The sequence below is a fragment of the Entelurus aequoreus genome, linkage group LG26, assembly GCF_033978785.1.
Source record: "Entelurus aequoreus isolate RoL-2023_Sb linkage group LG26, RoL_Eaeq_v1.1, whole genome shotgun sequence".
NCBI lineage: Eukaryota > Metazoa > Chordata > Actinopteri > Syngnathiformes > Syngnathidae > Entelurus > Entelurus aequoreus.
In genome coordinates, this window is record NC_084756.1 from 38439210 (window position 1) to 38458899 (window position 19690).

A 19690-nucleotide genomic window follows, 5' to 3' on the forward strand; every position below is an offset into this window, starting at 1 on the left:
CGTGCTGCTGGTCCACTAATAATACTAACCTTTAACACTTCATTTTACTCATTTTCATTCATTACTAGTTTCTATGTAACTGTTTTTATATTGTTTTACTTTCTTTTTTATTCAAGAAAATGTTTTTAATTTAGTTATCTTATTTTATTATTATTTTTAAAAAGTACCTTATCTTCACCATACATGGTTGTCCAAATTAGCTAAAATGACATTTTAAAGTATTTATCAGCCGATAATATCGGCAGGCCGATATTATCGGACGTCTCTAATGTATACATATATATATACATACATATATATATATATATATATATCCTATTTGTCTTTTCTCAACTTTTTAGTGCATCATTCAGTAGCAATCATACTTGCCAACCTTGAGACCACCAATATCGGGAGGTGGGGGGGGGCGTGGTCGGGCGGGGGGCGTGGCTATATATATATATATATATATATATATATATATATATATATATATATATATATGTATGAAATACTTGACTTTCAGTGAATTCTAGCTATATATATTTTTTATTTTTTTTATTTTATTATACATATAAATAAAATACTTGAATTTCAGTGTTCTGCAGGCTATCCAGTAGATGGCAGTATTGTCCTGTTTAAGAGTGTCACAACATTGCTGTTTACTGCAGGCGAACTGCTTTACGGTAGACTAAACGTGACTGCTGTTGTGTGTTCGTGACTGCTGTTGATGTGTGTTGTTACCGCGCTGGGAGGACGTTAATGAAACTGCCTAACAATAAACCCACATAAGAAACCAAGAACTCTCTCTCCTTGTTGTGCACTCTACTCTCTAAAAGCCGTAGATGTTATGACGTCATTGGGCAGGCAAGCTGTTTGTATTGTGGGAAAGTGGACGTGAGAACGGCTGTCCCCACTCAGGTCGGCATTGAGCTGGAGGGGGCGTGGCCTCCAGCTCCGGCTGAATACCGGGAGTTTGTCGGGAGAAAATCTCTGCCGGGAGGTTGTCGGGAGAGGCGCTGAATACCGGGATTCTCCCGCTAAAAACGGGAGGGTTGGCAAGTATGGTAGCAATATACCGGTGATTAATCAGCGTTGCAGATAAAGACAGTTATTTGTGACAAAACACATAAGTCTGCTTTCATTGTGTTTGTTTACAAATAAAATCCCTGAAGAAGAGATTTTTCATATAAAAGCAATTCAAACGGTCACTCACTTTGCTGCTTTGCACCGGTCGAAGGCGATGAGGAAGCTTGACGATCCTCTTCAGTCGCTCCATCAGTTGCTACAGAAGCAAAATCATCACAACGACCAAACAACTCCATTTTAGAACAAACGTCAGTCCACGGAACCCAGGAGGTAATCTACCGTAGCAGGCCATAAAGTGGTAGAACTAGTCCTGCGCCAGTCCACTAAATCTGTGCCATTTGCATCTCCAGGAAAAAAAAGTATAAAGGCACGAGTGAAAATGAGTTTCCTTGGTAAACAAAGTGTCCTGCACATTGGTCTGAGTCCATATTTCATACATGTGATATGAAATAGGAATTTTAAACTTCTTTAAATCAGTGATTCTCAAACTTTAATACGGGCTCCATTTAGTGGTACGCCAAAGAATCACTGAATTAAATATTCAAACACAGTGTTACTGTTCAAGCTGTGGCCCAAAATATTAAATATACTCTGCCTTGTTTTTAACAAATACATAGGCCTACTATGCTCCTGTGGTTGAATGTTGGTCATTATGGTGGCTATGGCCATAGTGTTTGTGAAATACAACGTTGAAGCAACATGCTTTTTGACAACGTTCAATCAATGTTGAGTTCTGACGTTGATTTGACCATTGAATTTTGGTCATTTTCTTACCAATATTCAACAACACAAATACAACGTTGAAACAACATGCTTTTTGACAACGTTCAATCAATGTTGAGTTCTGACGTTGATTTGACCATTGAATTTTGGTCATTTTCTTACCAATATTTCCTAACACAAACACAACATTGAAACAACATGCTTTTTGACAACGTTTAATCAATGTCAGGTTGTGACGTTGATTTGACCATTGAAATTTGGTCATTTCCCAACCAATATTCTACAACACAAACACAACGTTGAAACAACATGCTTTTTGACAACGTTTAATCAATGTTGGGTTCTGACGTTGATCTGACCATTGAATTTTGGTCATTTTCTTACCAATATTTCACAACACAAACACAACATTGAAACAACATGCTTTTTGACAACGTTTAATCAATGTCAGGTTGTGAAGTTGATTTGACCATTGAAAATTGGTCATTTCCCAACCAATATTCAACAACACAAATACAACGTTGAAACAACATGCTTTTTGACAACGTTTAATCAATGTTGAGTTTTGACGTTGATTTGACCATTGAATTTTGGTAATTTCTCAACCAATATTCTACAACACAAACACAACATTGAAACAACATGCTTTTTGACAATGTTTAATCAATGTTGGGTTCTGACGTTGATCTGACTATTGAATTTTGGTCATTTCCCAACCAATATTGTACAACACAAATACAAAGTTGAAACAACATGCTTTTTGACAACGTTTAATCAATGTTGGGTTCTGACGTTGATTTGACCATTGAATTTTGGTCATTTTCTTACCAATATTTCATAACACAAACACAACATTGAAACTACATGCTTTTTGACGATGTTTAATCAATGTCAGGTTCTGACGTTGATTTGACCATTGAAATTTGGTCATTTCCCAACCAATATTCTACAACACAAATACAACGTTGAAACAACATGCTTTTTGACAACGTTTAATCAATGTTGGGTTCTGACGTTGTTTTGACCATTGAAATTTGGTCATTTTCCTACCAATATTTGTACAACACAAATACAACGTTGAAACAACGTGATTTTTGACGAGGTTTATTCCATGTCAGGTTGTGACGTTCTGCGATGAGGTGGCAACTTGTCCAGGGTGTACCCCGCCTTCCGTCCGATTGTAGCTGAGATAGGCTCCAGCGACCCCGAAGGGAATAAGAGGTAGGAAATGGATGGATGGAGGTTGTGACGTTGATTTGACCTTTGAAATTTGGTCATTTCCCGACCAACAACGTGGATCCAATGTTGGACACCAACGTTGTCTCAGTTTACAAATACAACTATTTTTTCCGACGTTGTTTCAAAGTCCGTTTTAAAGGACATGTACGTACAATCGACATTGTATCAATGTTTTGCGCCTGCTTGGTTACGTTATGTTTTTCAATCTGTTTATTTTGAGAGTTATAACAAGCAAATGGCAGCGATTCAGTGGAAGGGCCTTTATACGGTGAAAAATGCACATCACTCACGTAGCCCATGTCCAAAAACTCAAACATGTTGGCGGAGCTGAGGAAGGCGGAGCAGGTGACCAGGTGAACCTGCAACCACAAAAGAAGACAATTAGGGATGTCCGATAATGGCTTTTTGCCGATATCCGATATTCCGATATTGTCCAACTCTTTAATTACCGATACCGATATCAACCGATATATGCAGTCGTGGAATTAACACATTATTATGCCTAATTTGGACAACCAGGTATGGTGAAGATAAGGTACTTTTTAAAAAATACAATAAAATAAGATAACTAAATTAAAAACATTTTCTTGAATAAAAAAGAAAGTAAAACAATATAAAAACAGTTACATAGAAACTAGTAATGAATGAAAATGAGTAAAATGAACTGTTAAAGGTTAGTACTATTAGTGGAGCAGCAGCACGCACAATCGTGTGTGCTTATGGACTGTATCCCTTGCAGACTGTATTGATATACCGTAATTTCCGGACTATAAGCCGCTACTTTTTCCCCTCGTTCTGGTCCCTGCGGCTTATACAAGGGTGCGGCTTATTTACGGCCTGTTCTTCTCCGACACCGACGAAGAGGATTTGGGTGGTTTTAGTACGCAGGAGGAAGACGATGACACAATGATTAAAGACTGACTTTTCATATACCGGCAGGCTGGTTATTTTGATAACGTACAGGCGAGCACTTTGTATTACTTTGCACCGTTGTATTATTTGTACTCTGCACGAATGCTGTTCGCCATGTCAAAGATGTGAACGTTTGATTGAATGATTGAATGATTTATTGTTAATAAATGGGACGCTTTGCGTTCACAAACAGTCATCTCTGTCCCGACAATCCCCTCCGTGGTAGCAGGAACCCCTATATACTACGCTAATTACACATCAAAACCCTGCGGCTTATAGTCGGGTGCGGCTTATATATGGAGCAATCTGTATTTCCCCCTAAATTTAGCTGGTGCAGCTTATAGTCAGGTGCGGCTTATATATGGAGCAATCTGTATTTCCCCCTAAATTTAGCTGGTGCGGCTTATAGCCAGGTGCGGCTTATATATGGAGCAATCTGTATTTCCCCCTAAATTTAGCTGGTGCGGCTTATAGTCAGGTGCGGCTTATAGTCCGGAAATTACGGTATATTGATATATAATGTAATAATAATAATAATACCTGGGATTTATATAGCGCTTTTCTAAGTACTCAAAGTCGCTTTACATGTTAAAAACCCATCATTCATTCACACCTGGTGGTGGTAAGCTACTTTCATAGCCACAGCTGCCCTGGGGTAGACTGACGGAAGCGTGGCTGCCAATTTGCGCCTACGGCCCCTCCGACCACCACCTATCATTCATTCAACATTCATTCACCGGTGTGAGCGGCACCGGGGGCAAGGGTGAAGTGTCCTGCCCAAGGACACAACGGCATGGTAAGAGGCGGGGAGCGAACCTGCAACCCTCAGGTTTCTGACACGGGCGCTCTACCCACTACGCCATGCCGCCCCCAATGTAATGTAGGAAGCAGAATATTGATAACAGAAAGAAATGGGGGGAGGGAGGTTTTTTGGGTTGGTGCACTAATTGTAAGTGTATCTTGTGTTTTTTATGTTGATTTGATAAAAAAAAAAGAATTTAAACAAACAAACAAACAAAAAACGATACAGATAATAAAAAAACGATACCGATAATTTCCGATATTACATTTTAACGCATTTATCGGCCGATAATATCGGACATCCCTAAAGACAATACAAGTCGATGTTTTACATTCGGAAATCCAGATGTGAATTTGCGTATTATTTCCAGTCATGTTTATTTGTATTGAGCAAGGCGGTGGTTATCATTAGTGGCTAAACAGTGAGGTTATTTGTATGATGCAAAGTGTTGAGCACCTGGAGTGTTGGCAGGAGGGATGTGAGGTGTGACAGCTGCTCCTTCAGTGCTTTCTCCTTCTCCTCGTGTTGGCTGCAAACACAAGCGGAGGTGATACTTATGAGGGCAGCTTTTACCGGGGACAAAGTCCATTATTATTCCCACCAGCTGATCTATCAGCACTCTGCGGTAACAGCCCTCGGGCAGCCGAGGAGCGGCGGACACTAAAAAATTCCGACTCAAATAGCCTGGAACAGCCTTCCGGGAAGCGGGCCGCCGGAACCACTTCCTGGCAGTCTCACTAAAGATCCACGCAGACTGCAACCCGATCACTCGCTCCATCAGAAGCCCACGCTCGTCGCCACGTCTTTCTTTGAAAAAAACTCAAAGGGATGATATCGATTGGTCATTAAAATGAGGCGTCTTGTGACTAATGGCTGCAAAAGCGTTGGTGACATTAAATCAAACTGAGCTATTCCTTAATGGCAATCAATCTATTGAAAGTAATGAGGCGGCCCAAAGTAGCAGTGGAAGGATGTGGCCACTATGACTCAGTATGTGCTGATCACAACTAAGTACCAGGAGAAGGGAAAACTACTTTATTTATTGACTTAATTGTGTTCCATTGTATGCATTAAACCAGTGGTCCCCAACCTTTTTGTAGCTGCGGACCGGTCAACGCTTGAAAATGTGTCCCGTGTACCGGGGGGGGGGGGGTATTTAATTATTATTATTATTATTATTATTATATATATTTTTTTTTTTACATAAATAAATACAATCGTGTGTTTACGGACTGTATCCCTGCAGACTGTATTGATCTATATTGATATATAATGTATATTTTGTGATTTTTATGTTGATTTCATTAATTTTTTTATTTTTTTATTTATTTTTTTTTACAAAAATAAATACAATCATGTGTGTTTACGGACTGTATCCCTGCAGACTGTATTGATCTATATTGATATATAATGTATATTTTGTGATTTTTATGTTGATTTCATAAATGTTTTTATTTTATTTTATTTATTTTTTTACAAAAATAAATACAATCATGTGTGTTTACGGACTGTATCCCTGCAGACTGTATTGATCTATATTGATATATAATGTATATATTGTGATTTTTATGTTGATTTAATTTAAAAAAAAAAAAAAAATTATTATTTTTTTTTTTTTTAATTTAATTTCTTGTGCGGCCCGGTACCAGTGGTTGGGGACCACTGCATTAAACCATATCCAATTGTATTCACAATCCGCAAAGTTCGTGAAAATACCGTCTAAACCAGTGTTTTTCAAGCACTGTGCCGCGGCCGTGAGATACAGTCTGGTGTGCCGTGGGAGATTATCTAGTTTCACCTATTTGGGTTAAAAATATTTTTTGCAAAGCAGTACACTGCAAAAAGTCAGTGTTCAAAAACAAGAAAAAAAAATTACAAAAGTTAGGGGCATTATAAGTTAAAGTTAAACTACCAATGATTGTTACACACACACTAGGTGTGGGGAAATTTGTCCTCTGCATTTGACCCATCCCCTTGTTCACCCCCTGGGAGGTGAGGGGAGCAGTGGGGAGCAGTGGGCAGCAGCGGTGCCGCGCCCGGGAATCATTTTTGGTGATTTAACCCCCAATTCCAACCCTTGATGCTGAGTGCCAAACAGGGAGGTAATGGCTCCCATTTTTATAGTCTTTGGTATGACTCGGCCGGGGTTTGAACTCACGACCTACCCATCTCAGGGCGGACACTCTAACCACTAGGCCACTGAGTAGGTTTTACTTGAACTAAGCAAAATTATCTGCCAATAAAACAAGAAAATGTGGCTTGTCAAGACTTTCCAAAACAAGTCAAATTAGCTAACCTCAATGAACCCAAAAAATAGCTTCAAATAAGTATATTCTCACTAATAACAAGTGCACTTTTCTTGGTAGAAAAAACAAAAAGAGACCTTTTTGCTGAATACGTTGAAAAATATTCTTAAATTAAGTATATATTAATTAAGTAATAAAAAATTTAAAAAAAATTAAGATTAATTAATTAGAAAAATTAAATTAATTAAGTATATATTCATTCAATTAAGTCCATGCTAGTGCCATTATCTTGACATAATGATATGCGCTCGGCATTACATTTCTTGAAACAAGCAAACTTATACTAAAAACTAGTTTATTGTTCTTAATGGAAAGGCAACAAGGCAAGCGCTTGTTACTCTCGGGGTCTCCTAGCCGCTCAGGCAAATCATATTGTCTAAAAATGCTTTTTTCCATGGATAACATGACATCATCGTGCCAAGTGCGTGCTCTTTCAGTCAATCAGCGCACGTATATACAGCCCGGCCCCCGGCCAAAACATTTTTTAATTGTAATTTCGAAGAATTTATCTGAATGTGCATGAACTATTTCTGTTCAAAATTGTCATAAATGTTAAATGTTCCAATATTAACTGTCAGTTTACTGTACTGTGCCAACTGTACTACTATATGAGTATGTGTTTCCTATTGTTTCATTGAAAATAAAACGGCAAAGTCCATTTGGCTGTCATCTGTTTTAATTATGAGACACAATTGTGTCAAAGTCATGATTTTTTTTCATGGTTGAAATAAGAAATGATGACTTTAAAAGAGTAGTTTTATACTTGTGAGTGTTGATGACACAACAGTTGATATTCTAGTTTCAAGCATGTTTTACTCAATATAGCTCATAAAATCTCAGCAACAAGCTGTAATATCTTACTGACATCATTTAGGAGCAAAACACTTAAAACGAGTAAAACACTCTAACATCAAATCTGCTTAGTGAGAATAATGATCTTATCAGACAGAAAATAAGCAAATATCACCCTTATTTGACATATTTCATCTTACTTAGATTTCACTTTTTGCAGTGTAATTATAGTCTGCAAATGATGTGTTGTTGATAGGGATGTCCAATAATATCGGCCTGCCGATATTATCGGCCGATAAATGCGTTAAAATGTAATATCGGAAATTATCGGTATCGTTTTTTTTATTGTCTATCGTTTTTTTTTTTTTTTTTTTTATTAAATCAACATAAAAAACACAAGATACACTTACAATTAGTGCACCAACCCAGAAAAACTCCCTCCCCCCATTTCTTTCTGTTATCAATATTCTGGTTCCTACATTATATATCAATATGTATCAATACAGTCTGCAAGGGATACAGTCCGTAAGCACACATGATTGTGCGTGCTGCTGCTCCACTAATAGTACTAACCTTTAACAGTTAATTTTACTCATTTTCATTAATTAGTAGTTTCTATGTAACTGTTTTTATATTGTTTTACTTTCTTTTTTTATTCAAGAAACTGTTTTTAATTTAGTTATCTTATTTTATAATTTTTTTTAAAAAGTACCTTATCTTCACCATACATGGTTGTCCAAATTAGGCATCATAATGTGTTAATTCCACGACTGCATATATCGGTTGATATCGGTATCAGTAATTAAAGAGTTGGACAATATCGGATATCGGCCAAAAGCCATTATCGGACATCCCTAGTTGTTGAGTGTCGGTGCTGTCTAGAGCTCGGCAGAGTAACCGTGTAATATTCTTCCATATCAGTAGGTGGCAGCCGGTAGCTAATTGCATTGTAGATGTCGAAAACAGCTGGAGGCAGTATGCAGGTAAAAAGGTGTCTAATGCTTAAACCAAAAATATACAAAAGGTGAGTGCCCCTAAGGAAAGGCATTGAAGCTTAGGGAAGGCTATGCAGAACGAGACTAAAACTGAACTGGCTACAAAGTAAACAAAAACAGAATGCTGGAGGACAGCAAAGACTTACTGTGGAGCAAAGACGGCGTCCACAATGTACATCCGAATGTCCCCACAAAGAAGGATGAAAACAAATAAAATCTTCTTGATTGCTAAAACAAAGTAGATGCGGGAAATGTCGCTCAAAGGAAGACATCAAACTGCTACAGGAAAATACCGAAAAAAGAGAAAAAGCCACCAAAATAGGAGCGCAAGACAAGAACTGAAACACTACACACAGGAAAACGGCAAAAAAAGTCCAAATAAGTCAGGGTGTGATGAGTTTGCATGTTCCCTCCGAGTACTCCGGCTTCCTCCCACCTCCAAAGACATGCACCTGGGGATAGGCCCCTCCCACCTCCAAAGACATGCACCTGGGCATAGGCCCCTCCCACCTCCAAAGACATGCACCTGGGGATAGGTTGATTGGCAACACTAAATGGACCCTAGTGTGTGAATGTTGTCTGTCTATCTGTGTTGGCCCTGCGATGAGGTGGCGACTTGTCCAGAGTGTACCCCGCCTTCCGCCCGTATGCAGCTGAGATAGGCTCCAGCGACCCCGAAAGGGACAAGCGGTAGAAAATGGATGGATGGATGGTGAGGATTGTGATTGATTCTTCATCTAAACAGAATTATTTGAGCATCCCAGCGAGAGTGGAAATAATACAGTGAGTGTTTGTTTTGTTTTGGCTTGTTATGGTTAGCTTGTATGTTTAGCACCTAGCAATGCTGCTAATGCTATAGTGTCACAATAAAGCGACGTCCGTTTAGCATTCAGCGTCTAAAACGTATTGCTCATCCTCTTTGTGTTCAGGCGCAAAAATAGAAGGTCCTGGATCATCATTGTCGCAAAGTAATCGTCGTTGGCTCTCACAAAGTCCGCATGATTAGCATTGTCGTTGATGGGGAAGGGATCTGTGGTTCCTCGGGTCAAAATGGCGCGGGAATCTCTATGGGATTGATACTATTTTGATCATATCTATTTTTTCCGCAAACTTAGTAAGTCTTTTGGTGTCGTAAATGAGATAATAGCTTCAATGTAGAGGCAACCTGTTTTTCTACTTTAAGATACAGCTGCACAGTTTAATGCGCTCCAGTAAAAATGTACAATGTGTCTTTTTATTGGGGCTGGAAATGAACGCGTTCTGCAGATTATTCCACCATTCATTATTCATCTGGTTTAAAAGATGAATACAATTAAAGCCTGCGCAGCACAGAGTGACTCAACATCCTCAGTTTGTCTAACGGGCAGTTGATGCGCTGGTGAGTGACAGGCTGCAGAAACCAGACGTGGTCTGTCTGTATGTAGTTGAAGTACAACACACCACATTCCATAAGTGAGCTTCAGCTTTGTTGGAATGCAAGTCTCCAAAAAGGGGTTTAATCACCTCTGTGCGGCTTTCAACAGAATCCTCTTCCTCTCAGCCAGTTTTTCCTGTTGGGTGTAGAAAAAAATACAATAAAGCATTCATTGCTTGCAAAGCCTGTGATCTTTATAGTTACATTCTTTAAAACTGTATAATATTCACCCAATTCTGATCCTTTAGCACTCTGGTTTTAAAATAGATCCACAGTGACCTCCAGTGGTTGGACCGTTGCACTGCAGCAGCCTCATTATGTTATCATTTCCCCTACATTTGATTTATTTTCTTTATTTTTTTTTTTACCAACAAATTGATGGACACCTTGGTTGTAAGCAGACCCTCTACTTCAGGCCTGGAAGATTATTTTGACTCGGGGGGTGCACATTTAGAGGAAAATAAAGTGTCGGGGGGCCGGTATATCAATCTGTCTATGTATGTATTAGGGCTTCAACAAGTAATCGATTATAAAAATAGTTGGCGATTAATTTAGTCATCGATTCGTTGGATCTATGCTATGCGCATGCGCAGAGGCAATTTATTATTTTTTTTTTTTATAAACCTTTATTTATAAACTGCAACATGTACAAACAGCTGAGAAACAATAATCAAAATAAGTATGGTGCCAGTATGCTGGGGTTTTTTTTTCTATAAAATACTGGAAAGGATAGAAATGTAGTTTGTCTTTTTTAATCCGATTATTAATCGATTAATCTATCAAATTAATCATTAGTTGCAGCCCTAGTATGTATATATATATATATATATATATATATATATATATATATATATATATATATATATATATATATATATATATATATATATATATATATATATATATATATATATATATATATATATATATATATATATATATATATATATATATATATATATATATTAGGGCTGCAACAACTAATCGATTAAATCGATTAAAATCGATTATAAAAATAGTTGCCGATTAATTTAGTCATCGATTCGTTGGATCTATGCTATGCGCATGCGCAGAGGCTTTTTAAAAAAAAAATTTTTTATTTTATTTATTTTTTTAAATAAACCTTTATTTATAAACTGCAACATGTACAAACAGCTGAGAAACAATAATCAAAATAAGTATGGTGCCAGTATGCTGTTTTTTTTTCAATAAAATACTGGAAAGGACAGAAATGTAGTTTGTCTCTTTTACCCGATTATTAATCGATTAATCGAAGTAATAATCGACAGATTAATCGATTATCAAATGAATCGTTAGCTGCAGCCCTAATATATATATATATATATATATATATATATATATATATATATATATATATATATATATATATATATATATATATATATTTCTGTCCTTTCCAGTATTTTATTGAAAAACCCAGCATACTGGCACCATACTTATTTTGATTATTGTTTCTCAGCTGTTTGTACATGTTGCAGTTTATAAATAAAGGTTTATTTTTAAAAAAAAAAAAATATATATATATATATATATTTTATTTTTATTTTTTAAAAAGCCTCTGTGCATGCGCATAGCATAGATCCAACGAATCGATGACTAAATTAATCGGCAACTATTTTTATAATCGATTTTAATCGATTAGTTGTTGCAGCCCTAATATATATATACATATATATATATATATATATATATATATATATATATATATATATATATATATATATATATATATATATATATATATATATATATATATATATATTAGGGCTGCAACAACTAATCGATTAAAATGACTAAATTAATCGGCAACTATTTTTATAATCGATTTTAATCGATTAGTTGTTGCAGCCCTAATATATATATATATATATATATATATATATATATATATATATATATATATATATATATATATATATATATATATATATATATATATATACATATACATATATATATATATTAGGGCTGCAACAACTAATCGATTAAAATCGATTATAAAAATAGTTGCCGATTAATTTAGTCATCGATTCGTTGGATCTATGCTATGCGCATGCACAGAGGCTTTTTAAAAAATAAAAATAAAATATATATATATATATATATATATATTTTTTTTTTAAATAAACCTTTATTTATAAACTGCAACATGTACAAACAGCTGAGAAACAATAATCAAAATAAGTATGGTGCCAGTATGCTGGGTTTTTCAATAAAATACTGGAAAGGACAGAAATGTAGTTTGTCTCTTTTATCCGATTATCAATCGATTAATCGAAGTAATAATCGACAGATTAATCGATTATCAAATTAATCGTTAGTTGCAGCCCTAATATATATATATATATATAAGCTGTGACAATCTGCTGTACAATGTGTGTGTGTGTTTGGGTCCTATTTTTAGGAACGCTAATACAAAACCTCACAATAGTGTCTGATTGAACGCTACAACCGTTATGACAGACCGCCTTAAAAAAAAACGTAATGGAATTTTGCATTTTCTACTGAATGATACACCCAGAAAGTACATGACAATAATGTGGGATGTATGATATTAACTATGAATGATAAAACACTGAATATTGACAACATATGAACGTCGCTCTTTTACTTCTCACTCCCCTTCTCCATCGGCATTATTTACAATTAGGGATGTCCGATAATGGCTTTTTGCCGATATCCGATATGCCGATATTGTCCAACTCTTTAATTACCGATACCGATATCAATCGATACCAATATCAACCGATATATACAGTCGTGGAATTAACACATTATTATGCCTAATTTGGACAACCAGGTATGGTGAAGATAAGGTACTTTTTAAAAAAATTATTCAAATAAAATAAGATAAATAAATTAAAAACATTTTCTTGAATAAAAAAGAAAGTAAAACAATATAAAAACAGTTACATAGAAACTAGTAATTAATGAAAATGTGTAAAATCAACTGTTAAATGTTAGTACTATTAGTGGAGCAGCAGCACGCACAATCATGTGTGCTTACGGACTGTATGCCTTGCAGACTGTATTGATATATATTGATATATAATGTAGGAAGCAGAATATTAATAACAGAAAGAAACAACCCTTTTGTGTGAATGAGTGTAAATGGGGAGGGAGGTGCACTAATTGTAAGTGTATCTTGTGTTTTTTATGTGGATTTAATTAAAAAACAAACAAAAAAAACAAAAAACGATACTGATAATAAAAAAAAAAGATACCGATAATTTCCGATATTACATTTTAACGCATTTATCGGCCGATAATATCGGCAGACCGATATTATCGGACATCTCTATTTACAATCAAGCGAAACGCAACAAAAATGCAACAAACACGGCGAAATATGAATGCGAAAGGTAAAAAAAACCAAAAAAACACCTACAATCTGATATAATATCACTTTTTTTACAGAACTTTATGTTGCAAAAATCTCCTTCCGTGTCTTTCCCTGACACCCACATTTCAGGCTGACTCTGTGGAAACGCTCCCCGCCCACACTGCTTGGTGCCTCGTTTGAGCTGCTGTGACTTACATGACCATAGTAACTAACTAGATGACCATAGTAACTAATTATATTACCATAGTAACTAATTAGGTGACCATAGTAACTAACTAGATGACCATAGTAACTAACTAGATGACCATAGTAACTAATTAGATGACCATAGTAACTAATTATATTACCATAGTAACTAGTATACCATGCAAAAGCGCAGATTCCAACCATTGAAATACTTTGTATAGAGCAGTGGTTCTTAACCTGGGTTGGATGGAACCCTAGGGGTTCTGTGAGTCGGGCTCAGAGGTTCGGCGGAGGTCAAGACACACCCGACTCATCGTGTAAATACAAACTTCTCCCTAACGGCGTATTACGGATACAGCAACAGCTGACTGGTTTGCAGGTGTGTAGTTTGTTGTGAGTTTATGCACTGTGTTGCTTTTGTTGTTTGAACAAGGTGATGTTCATGCACGCTTCATTTTGTGCACCAGTAAAAAAACATGGTAACACTTTAGTATGGGGAACATATTCACCATTAATTAGTTATTTGTTAACATGCAAATTAGTAACATATTGGCTCTTAACTAGTCATTATTAAGTACTTATTAATGCCTTATTCGGCATGGCATTATTATAACCCTAACCCTCTAACCCTCACCCTAACCCTAACCAAATAACTCTAAATTAAGTCTTTATTACTGAAAATATGTTCCCCTAGTGTCCATATAACTCTAAATTAAGTCTTTGTTACTTAGAATATGTTCCCCTAGTGTCCAAATAACTCTAAATTAAGTCTTTGTTACTTAGAATATGTTCCCCTACTGTCCAAATAGCTCTACATTAAGTCTTTGTTACTTAGAATATGTTCCCCTAGTGTCTAAATAACAATGAATTAAGTCTTTGTTACTTAGAATATGTTCCCCTAGTATCCAAATAACTCTAAATTAAGTCTTTGTTACTTAGAATATGTTCCCCTAGTGTCCAAATAACTCTAAATTGAGTCTTTGTTACTTAGAATATGTTCCCCTAGTGTCCAAATAACTCTAAATTGAGTCTTTGTTACTTAGAATATGTTCCCCTAGTGTCCAAATAACTCTAAATTAAGTCTTTGTTACTTAGAATATGTTCCCCTAGTGTCCAAATAACTCTAAATTAAGTCTTTGTTACTTAGAATATGTTCCCCTAGTGTCCAAATAACTCTAAATTGAGTCTTTGTTACTTAGAATATGTTCCCCTAGTGTCCAAATAACTCTAAATTAAGTCTTTGTTACTTAGAATATGTTCCCATAGTGTCCAAATAACTCTAAATTAAGTCTTTGTTACTTAGAATATGTTCCCCTAGTGTCCAAATAACTCTAAATTAAGTCTTTGTTACTTAGAATATGTTCCCCTAGTGTCCAAATAACTCTAAATTACCGTAATTTCCGGACTATAAGCCGCACCTGACTATAAGCCGCACCAGCTAAATTTAGGGGAAAATACAGATTGCTCCATATATAAGCCGCACCCGACTATAAGCCGCAGGGTTTTGATGTGTAATTACCGTAGTATATAGGGGTTCCTGCTACCACGGAGGGGATTGTCGGGACAGAGATGACTGTTTGGGAACGCAAAGCGTCCCATTTATTAACAATAAATCTTTCAATCATTCAATCAAACTTTCACATCTTTGACATGGCGAACAGCATTTGTGCAGAGTACAAATAATACAACGGTGCAAAGTAATACAAAGGGCTCGCCTGTACGTTATCAAAATAACCAGCCTACCGGTATATGAAAAGTCAGTCTTTAATCATTGTGTCATCGTCTTCCTCCTGCGTACTAAATAAAACCACCGAAATCCTCTTCGTCGGTGTCGGAGAAGAACAGGCCGTAAATAAGCCGCACCCTTGTATAAACTGCAGGGACCAGAACGAGGGGAAAAAGTAGCGGCTTATAGTCCGGAAATTACGGTAAGTCTTTGTTACTTAGAATATGTTCCCCTAGTGTCCAAATAACTCTAAATTAAGTCTTTGTTACTTAGAATATGTTCCCCTAGTGTCCAAATAACTCTAAATTGAGTCTTTGTTACTTAGAATATGTTCCCCTAGTGTCCAAATAACTCTAAATTGAGTCTTTGTTACTTAGAATATGTTCCCCTAGTGTCCAAATAACTCTAAATCAAGTCTTTGTTACTTAGAATATGTTCCCATAGTGTCCAAATAACTCTAAATTAAGTCTTTGTTACTTAGAATATGTTCCCCTAGTGTCCAAATAACTCTAAATTAAGTCTTTGTTACTTAGAATATGTTCCCCTAGTGCCCAAATAACTCTAAATTAAGTCTTTGTTACTTAGAATATGTTCCCCTAGTGTCCAAATAACTCTAAATTAAGTCTTTGTTACTTAGAATATGTTCCCCTAGTGTCCAAATAACTCTAAATTAAGTCTTTGTTACTTAGAATATGTTCCCCTAGTGTCCAAATAACTCTAAATTGAGTCTTTGTTACTTAGAATATGTTCCCCTAGTGTCCAAATAACTCTAAATTAAGTCTTTGTTACTTAGAATATGTTCCCCTAGTGCCCAAATAACTCTAAATTAAGTCTTTGTTACGTAGAATATGTTCCCCTAGTGTCCAAATAACTCTAAATTAAGTCTTTGTTACTGAGAATATGTTCCCTTGATGTCCAAATAACTCTAAATTGAGTCTTTGTTACTTAGAATATGTTCCCCTAGTGTCCAAATAACTCTAAATTAAGTCTTTGTTACTTAGAATATGTTCCCCTAGTGCCCAAATAACTCTAAATTAAGTCTTTGTTACGTAGAATATGTTCCCCTAGTGTCCAAATAACTCTAAATTAAGTCTTTGTTACTGAGAATATGTTCCCTTGATGTCCAAATAACTCTAAATTGAGTCTTTGTTACTTAGAATATGTTCCCCTAGTGTCCAAATAACTCTAAATTAAGTCTTTGTTACTGAGAATATGTTCCCTTAGTGTCCAAATAACTCTAAATTAAGTCTTTGTTACTTAGAATATGTTCCCCTAGTGTCCAAATAACTCTAAATTAAGTCTTTGTTACTGAGAATATGTTCCCCTAGTGTCCAAATAACTCTAAATTAAGTCTTTGTTACTTAGAATATGTTCCCCTAGTGTCCAAATAACTCTAAATTAAGTCTTTGTTACTTAGAATATGTTCCCCTAGTGTCCAAATAACTCTAAATTAAGTCTTTGTTACTGAGAATATGTTCCCTTAATGTCCAAATAACTCTAAATTGAGTCTTTGTTACTTAGAATATGTTCCCCTAGTGTCCAAATAACTCTAAATTAAGTCTTTGTTACGTAGAATATGTTCCCCTAGTGTCCAAATAACTCTAAATTAAGTCTTTGTTACTGAGAATATGTTCCCCTAGTGTCCAAATAACTCTAAATTAAGTCTTTGTTACTTAGAATATGTTCCCCTAGTGTCCAAATAACTCTAAATTAAGTCTTTGTTACTGAGAATATGTTACCCTGGTGTCCAAATAACTCTAAATTAAGTCTTTGTTACTTAGAATATGTTCCCCTAGTGTCCAAATAACTCTAAATTAAGTCTTTGTTACTTAGAATATGTTCCCCTAGTGTCCAAATAACTCTAAATTAAGTCTTTGTTACTTAGAATATGTTCCCATAGTGTCCCAAATAACTCTAAATTAAGTCTTTGTTACTTAGAATATGTTCCCCTAGTGTCCAAATAACTCTAAATTAAGTCTTTGTTACTGAGAATATGTTCCCCTAGTGTCCAAATAACTGTAAATTAAGTCTTTGTTACTTAGAATATGTTCCCCTAGTGTCCAAATAACTGTAAATTAAGTCTTTGTTACTTAGAATATGTTCCCCTAGTGTCCAAATAACTGTAAATTAAGTCTTTGTTACTTAGAATATGTTCCCCTAGTGTCCAAATAACTGTAAATTAAGTCTTTGTTACTTAGAATATGTTCCCCTAGTGTCCAAATAACTGTAAATTAAGTCTTTGTTACTTAGAATATGTTCCCCTAGTGTCCAAATATCTGTAAATTAAGTCTTTGTTGCTTAGAATATGTTCCCCTAGTGTCCAAATAACTCTAAATTAAGTCTTTGTTACTTAGAATATGTTCCCCTAGTGTCCAAATAACTCTAAATTAAGTCTTTGTTACTTAGAATATGTTCCCCTGGTGTCCAAATAACTCTAAATTAAGTCTTTGTTACTTAGAATATGTTCCCCTAGTGTCCAAATAACTCTAAATTAAGTCTTTGTTACTTAGAATATGTTCCCCTAGTGTCCAAATAACTCTAAATTAAGTCTTTGTTACTTAGAATATGTTCCCCTGGTGTCCAAATAACTCTAAATTAAGTCTTTGTTACTTAGAATATGTTCCCCTAGTGTCCAAATAACTCTAAATTAAGTCTTTGTTACTTAGAATGTTCCCCTGGTGTCCAAATAACTCTAAATGAAGTCTTTGTTACTTAGAATATGTTCCCCTAGTGTCCAAATAACTCTAAATTAAGTCTTTGTTGCTTAGAATATGTTCCCCTAGTGTCCAAATAACTCTAAATTAAGTCTTTGTTACTTAGAATATGTTCCCCATACTAAAGTGTTACCTAAAACATATAACTTTGTCTTGAATTTGAAAAAAAAAAACATTTTATTTTCCACTAAAGAAGGGTTGGGTGAATGCGCATATAAAACTGGTGGGGTTCGGTACCTCCAACAAGGTTAAGAACCACTGGTATAGAGCAAGAAATATAGTCATTACAAAACATGAGTGCACATCGTAATGGCAGCTACACTTTCCATCTTAAAGATCCAAAAAAATTATTTTGGAATGTCCGGCGGTCCAGATTGAAAAGCTTAACGGGCCGCATGTGGCCCCCGGGCCTTAACTGGCCCAGGTCTGCTCTACTTTCTTCACACGACTATTGCAGCACGTATTTACAAAACATACCTGCAGACTGTTGAACAGACAGCAGATGGCACTCTCCTCCTCCTCCACGTTCAAACACACTTCTCCTATCATGGACCTGAGCAGAAAGATGGCCTCCCGAGTGGACGTTTGCAGCTCCTTCACCACCTGCACACCCAAGGGAGACGCTCACTGCCTGCACGCTTTTGGCAACGCCGCTACGTAATAGTAAAGGTGTGGCGCTACATGACCGGGTCCATTAGAAAGTGGACAGGACTCTCTTTACCAGCACGGCTTGGTCCAACATCTCACACCCTTGCACGTAGGCCGTCTCGATGTCGATGCAGTGAGTGCGACTCTCCCTGGGGTGCAAATAATGTCAGGTTCAAACACTGATGACATCTATTAAACAAGACAAGAAGCAAAGAATCAAACAGAGACAGAATTAAATTTGGACTCAATTTTGAGGAGAGACGTGGCCACTGTACTCTCTGTACAGTCTTGCATCACGCTCTGCCAAAAGATTGCACTCCTCCTCCTTTATTTGACTTTCTTCCGGAGGGAAGTGGGTCGTAAACAGCCTTGCCTTCGGTTACCGGACAGTTCAAAAGAAGAGGTCGTAAAATAGTTCAAAAAGAGTTCGTAAAATACTTCAAAAAGAGTTTGTCTGGAAATTGGGCAGATCCTGCCATCTGTCCGCTTTGAAGTCCCAGTGGAATTTTACGAGCATTCTTCTCGGTACGTTTCAAAGATGTCCTTGTGTCTTCTTGTCAGGAACTCAAAGCCTTTGTGATCATTTAGAAACAATTATTCTAGCACATTCCACATGTGCAAATGAGCTGTTTAGGCGTCCAAACTAGCCTGCAGACGTCTTCAATTTGGCCATCACGAGTTGAAAAAGGAATAACATTCATTTTAAAGGACTAACTATGGCTGTTTAATTGTCGTCAAGTGGCCAGTGTGGGTAGGTCAATGACTTTTAGTCATGCTCCAATTGATTGCATGCGCAGCATT

The 19690-nt window shown here is 36.1% G+C and overlaps 2 protein-coding genes across 3 annotated transcripts in view; one reads left to right on the forward strand and one right to left on the reverse strand.

Annotated features, from left to right (window-relative positions):
* The window catches only part of zpr1 (ZPR1 zinc finger), a 55970-nt gene that overhangs the window by 26714 nt on the left and 9566 nt on the right, over nt 1-19690 (forward strand). For both annotated transcript variants that reach the window (XM_062037958.1, XM_062037957.1), the window contains exon 4: nt 2910-3012. The gene's annotated coding sequence lies outside the window, so the exon portion shown is untranslated. The remainder of the gene's footprint in view (nt 1-2909; nt 3013-19690) is intronic.
* Nucleotides 1-19690, reverse strand: part of LOC133643401 (RING finger protein 207-like) — a 64909-nt gene that overhangs the window by 17737 nt on the left and 27482 nt on the right. Inside the window, exons 8-13 of the mRNA XM_062037956.1 lie at nt 18963-19038; nt 18719-18844; nt 10341-10387; nt 5201-5273; nt 3321-3389; nt 1196-1264 (exon numbers count right to left, since the gene is read on the reverse strand). Of these exons, the coding sequence (XP_061893940.1) occupies nt 1196-1264; nt 3321-3389; nt 5201-5273; nt 10341-10387; nt 18719-18844; nt 18963-19038 (460 nt within the window). The remainder of the gene's footprint in view (nt 1-1195; nt 1265-3320; nt 3390-5200; nt 5274-10340; nt 10388-18718; nt 18845-18962; nt 19039-19690) is intronic.